General features: G+C 44.5%; 1 protein-coding gene across 1 annotated transcript in view; it reads left to right on the forward strand.

The window, feature by feature from the left end:
- The first annotated feature begins 1,837 nt into the window (after positions 1-1,837).
- Positions 1,838-6,000, forward strand: part of rras2 (RAS related 2) — a 69,831-nt gene continuing 65,668 nt past the window's right edge. The window contains exon 1 of the mRNA XM_063188946.1: positions 1,838-2,174. Within this exon, the coding sequence (XP_063045016.1) occupies positions 2,073-2,174 (102 nt within the window). The 5' untranslated portion in view covers positions 1,838-2,072. The remainder of the gene's footprint in view (positions 2,175-6,000) is intronic.

Below are 6,000 nucleotides of genomic sequence, written 5' to 3' on the forward strand. Positions count from 1 at the left end.
AACAGGATTGCGCTTGTGTAGTAATAAAATTGTTTCAGGGAGGCCCTTGCAAAAAAACAGATTTTCCTTTTCAGACAGTCTTTCATTCAGCCTAACTGTGTAAATGTTTTATCACATAACAAACAATAAAAAGAACAGCAACAACCAAGAACAATAAAATGGACACATTCATTGTGGCCAGCAAGAATGTGTCGCACATACTACACTTAGATGTTCGCAAGTTCAGTCAAGTGTCGTGTCAATTGTTCTATGACAAAAAGGTATTTTTACAATCTGAAAGGAATGCTTTGCTCACTCTCCAGTTTTTTTCCAGAGCCTATTTGCCTCTTGCTCTTGCTGCCTTCAAATATCCCTGACATATACATGACATGTAACATGTGACTAGAAATAAGCTCTCCCCTTCTTTTACATTTACCAACAGCAGGGCTGGATTAATGCACAGGCTAGATACGGCTGAAGCATAGGGGCTCCCACCTGCCAGGGGGGCCATGATTGGCCAAAAGTGGAAAAATTGCAGAATTGTGACAAGATGCAATATTGACAAAATCATCTGTTGAGTTTAGTGCTGTTGGTAGACATGTTATTCTTAATTCCAACCTCATAATTATGACACTGTGTATGTACATTTGTCGCTAAATTACCTTCCGTGCTGCCCACAGAAACCTGTAGCCTAGGGGCCCTAGGCCATCTTATTCCGGCCCTGGCCAACATGCCTGCCTGCCTGCCTGCTGCACTCCCTCTGCACCTCGGTGCTTGAGGACGCAGTGGTTTTTTAGAGGTAGCTGGGGATTCAGACTTAATTGAAATTCTTGGCATTCCTCTAAGGCTACAGTGTAGAGTGGGAGTCAAATCAGTTAATCCCGCCCTTCAGAATAAATACTGCCATCCTTTCTCCGTACAAGAGGGGACACCAGAGGTAAAACATAAGCACAAACATAAAACATGAACATATTGTTCTGTGGATGTTTGTCATAACTGTCATTATAGATGTATTACTGATGGTGTAATTGTTTTACATTTGTGTGAAACACACACACACACACACACACATACACACACGCTGGCACATTTTAGACGTGTGTACCTATTGTCCAATAAATGATACCAAAACACCACTGGTTTTGGCCAGACCTTTTCAGCATTCAGCATGTTGTTTTTTGTGTGTAAAAAAGCATGTGGTGTAGTCAGAATGTTCAGACCTTGAGACCAACTCTACCCAGACAACTTTTTTCTGGACAATTCCATTGCACAACCTCAGGAACACTGAAAGGTGGGTGTGTGAGGGCTGAGGGCAGTGTCGTCCAGCTGTGAAAACACTCAACAACACAAATATCATTCCCAGTCATTTGCCTTATTTGCTCAACACACAGGCATCTCCACTTAAACACTGGTGGATAGTATCCCTGGTGTGTCCTCGAGGAGCATGCAGAAGTTACTGTAAAGTCCTCACAGGCTCTTAAAAGATGTGCCGTTTGAATGATTACTCCGTGCGTAATGGTCTGAGACGGTAAATAAATGTGCAATAGCCTACAGACTTGACTCAATAGATTCATAATTACTTATTCTGTGCCCACCATAAAACATTAGTTGCCCACAGTTATGTCACTCAATAAAAGGCCTAATAATAATTTAAAAAATAACTGCGTATTAGGCTACACGCTATTACTGTCGTGCGCAAATTTGCCATACGACCATATTGTATGCGAAACATGTTTACGATAGACTGACATTTATTATGTAGGCTATATTAATTGAAGAAGTTTAGAACGGCCCCTAGCGTCAGCCATTTGTGTTGAGCGAACTGATTCACCTATCTTCCCCACATCTTGCAGTGCAGTGCCTGGTGGTAGCGTTTTGCAGGAGGGCGTTCGGTCTCAGATAGCGGCCACTTCAGAAAAGGCGTTTGTTGTTATTTTCTCATTTTGGACGGCTTTGCTCTGTTTCGTATCTGAAGGGGTTACAGTGGCGTATTTTTCTTACGTTATAGTATTTAAAGTGAGGGCCTGTCACTGAAAAGTGGGTGTCTACTCACTGGTGTTAGAGACAGCGGCGAGTGCAGCAGTGTGTCCCCGATGGCTGGGTGGAAGGACGGCTCGGTGCAGGAGAAGTATCGGCTGGTTGTGGTTGGAGGTGGTGGTGTCGGGAAATCTGCACTAACTATCCAGTTCATCCAGGTCAGTAAATACTCATTTTACTCTCTAATGTACACGATATGCCAGAGAATGTGAAGGGGTGTATTGCTCTGGTAGCGAACGGGGACCCCGCGAACGGAAAGGGGGTTTCTGATAAGAATCCTGACCGAGGCCTGCGTGTGAATTCGTTCTTTTGAGGACTGACAAAAGAAAAGATTTTAGCACAAAACACGGCGCGTATCGTTTTTATTTGTGCGCAATGTGGGTTGGTAACGTCGTATTGTGGTATTATGGTATTGGAACATTCGTCTTTTGCAGCATTTGAGATCCTGTCTAATACGACCACTTCATTTCATCTGAAAACTTTTAAAAGGTAACCCGCTCTTGACTAATAACGTGTATGTGCGTAGTTAGCCAATCGTCATACCAGCAGTCTATCCAAACCAACTGCGAAGTAGCCTGCCCCGATCGTTCTTTGACCGTCAAGCAAAAGAATTCAAAACAGAGGCCAAAACACATTTCATTTCACCACGGTGTGAGTTATTTTGCGTCTAGACAGTAGCCGCTGGCAATCCCTAAAAAACGACGGTGAAGCCTGATCATTTATAAACCGCTGCTGGATTGGAGAATGGCGAACTTTTCCCCGGCACAGCAAAGTACCACTTTATAGTTTGATTGTACATGTAATCCCAATACGCAGACCGCCTGAAGCGATAGACTGCGTTATGTAAACGACTTCTAATTTGTTAGTAATTACACTGGCACATTATCTTCAGTTTGCATAAGGCTGAGTTGTAGCAAAGCGCACGGCTACAATGACACAATTCAAGCTTCCTTCGCTGTTAAAACAATGCCGCAATTGAGTGACAATGCGGACTAAAGGCAAAGTTACTTTCCCCATGTTTACGGCGTTTTGTGCCCTTTAATTTACTGTATGATGTCCAGAAATGCCCTTAACTAGTTCTGTGAAAAATGTGTCGTTCTGTGAAAATGACGCCTGGTTTGATTTTTTAAATCACATCACTTACAGAACATTCTCCCAATGTAGACTAGTGCACATAAAGGACTGATGTGTCCAAAAACATGAGGCCTATTCATGTGCGAGCTCGCCTGGGCAGTACAGGGGGACAGCTGTGCATAGACACAGCTGCTGTTAAAACAACCATTCCCCAATCCTGGTCCCTGTCGCGCTTTACTGCAAGATATATGACATTCCAACAGCCAACAATTAGCTTAATTTCTCTCGAACTGAGCTTAGACCCCATACAGGCCTATGTCATCTATCTTGGAGTAACATTGTGAGGTACACCTAGTAACCGTGGACTATGGATAGGAGTCCACATGACATAAACCTCAGAAGTTAGTATTTTCAGACTATCCTTAAATAATTTCCAGTCATACATGGCTCGCCTTTGTAGACCTTGGCCTTTGTGTGACTCTGGAATAGGGTTAATTTTCTTCAAGTCAGGCTATCCGTAGGGGAGCACGTGCAAAGGGGGTTATTCAAGGGGGGGAGGGGTGCATTCTTTGCAGCTGGTTTTCTTAAAAGCTCATTAACCATACACCATGCCTTGCGTGTGTTATTGGGCTGATCGGATTACAGGTCTTCATTTGGCTCAAACCAGCATTCACATGCGGCTAGTCATCATCAGCCATATACTGGTTACTGTAGATCACATTTCATGTGACGTAGGGGGTAACAGTTCCTTCCATTTCACATACCGCTGTCATATTGAGCCATACTCTATGGAAAGGACAAGTTCTGTATTTGCACACAGACAGGCACAGAGCCAACCTGTTGCACGGAAAGCACCTCTTGTCTGAGGGTAGGCTGCATTGCAAGTTTGCTGATATTTAGGAGCTACCATGTTACAAATTGTGACATGTTATTTGGTAAATATCATTTAATTGTCCGCCTATGTTCGTATACAGTGTGTGCAAGAAGTCCCACGATCTTACCAAGGCAATTTCATGTTGTTAATATCATTATGGTGTTCATGTGTCAAGAATGTATCTGGGAAAAGTAAATTTAGGACTTCAGAATCATGAACTTTCTTGCGACCCACAGTCTTGTGACCAGGACCCACAGTATCCACTCCAAGCCCCCTCATAGTTGCAACTAGCCCAGTACAATCAGGGCCCCACTCAGTGTTGTTTTCATAACATCAATGCCTATCTGCAACGGGCAGAACCGATCTCTGTGTAGCCCTCATAATGCACGCCGTACCCTCCTGTGGCACGCTGTAATAGTCATTGAAAAAGTTAACTACTAGTGCTACACTACTATATGACATAGCACAGGGCCTTTAGTAATGCACTATGACTTGGTCATTGCCATTCTGGTTACAGCAAATTTATAACGGCGTGTCTTAACGAGTTAATAATCAACACCAGCTGACATCAGCATGCGTGTGCCAGCCGTGCGTTAGTTGGCCCATGCCATGACTTCTCCAACAGCACTGGATGCCATCACCGCAGAGGCAGGTTACACATTAAACTGTGGAACACCTGCAGACACAAAAGTCTTTTGCTCTCTCTCTCTCTCTCTCTCTCTCTCTCTCTCTCTCTCTCTCTCTCTCTCTCTCTCTCTCTCTCTCTGCTACATCCTGTTTTTATCAGTTTTTCTCTTTTCGCTTGAGCGTTTGCCAGTTTGGAATGTTTTGTTGAGGCTAACAAATCTGTGTTAAAGTTCATCATTTATTTATACACGCGTAACAGCAGAGGCGGCAAAACGGTGACACGATGGAAAGTGCTTTTGTTTGGTGGTGTTTCTAGAAATCTCTATCCAACAGCAACACCTCCCCCACACACACACACACCCACATACACACACACACACACACACACACACACACACACACACACACACACACACACACACACACACACACACACACACACACACACACACACACACACACACACACACACACACACACACACACAGCAACACCCCCTCACCCCCCACCCGTCCAGCTGGGCAGTGAGTAAAGGCTTTCCCATTCGAGGGAGAGTAGAATGTGTGTGTGTGTGTGTGTGTGTGTGTGTGTGTGTGTGTGTGTGTGTGTGTGTGTGTGTGTGTGTGTGTGTGTGAGAGAGAGAGAGAGAGAGAGTGTGTGTGTGTGAGAGAGAGTGTGTGTGTGTGTGTGTGTGGGGGGGGGGGGGGTCTTTACATCTGATTCATGTCAGGTTAATCACCACGGAGAAGTCGGAATTCCGCTCTGGAAAAGGAAGCGGCTCCACTCCACTCTTGCTGGTTCTCCAGGGGGCCGAGGGGATGTGGATGGGAAAATATGAGCTGCATGCACTCCCTATGAGGCTGGGGGACTAGCAGAGGAGAGAGGAGGAGAGGCTGTCACTATCAGAGGAGAGGAGAGGAGAGGCTGCAGGATTAGCAGAGGAGAGGACAGAAGATGAGAGAAGGAAAGGCTGTGGGACTAGCAGAAGAGAGGAGAGAAGACGAGAGGAGGAGAGGAGAGGCTGTGAGACTAGCAGAGGAGAGTAGAGGGCCAGCTTTGTCAGACAGGACAGCCCACTAGCTAGCTAGCCACTGGTGTGTGACCTGAAAACAAACGGTCACTGAAATAGTTGTTGAAGAGCTGTTTGTCTTAAAATGAACATTGAGTAAGGAAAACACCACACTCACAATACAAAATAGCACAGCATTATTAGCATATAATATAAAACAAGAAGTATATTTGTTTGTTTGAATCTGTATTTATTTGTTTATACATGTGTAATACCATGATCTTTATGACAGAAAATTCCCTGAACCAAGGGTTTGGAGGATGCTTAAATGAGAATCTTTCTATGATGACGCCGGTTTTGAGAAGAAAAGGAGAGATCTTCTTTCAGTCGTCACTTGGCC

The sequence above is a fragment of the Engraulis encrasicolus genome, chromosome 22 (genome assembly GCF_034702125.1).
Source record: "Engraulis encrasicolus isolate BLACKSEA-1 chromosome 22, IST_EnEncr_1.0, whole genome shotgun sequence".
NCBI classification, from domain to species: Eukaryota; Metazoa; Chordata; class Actinopteri; order Clupeiformes; family Engraulidae; genus Engraulis; species Engraulis encrasicolus.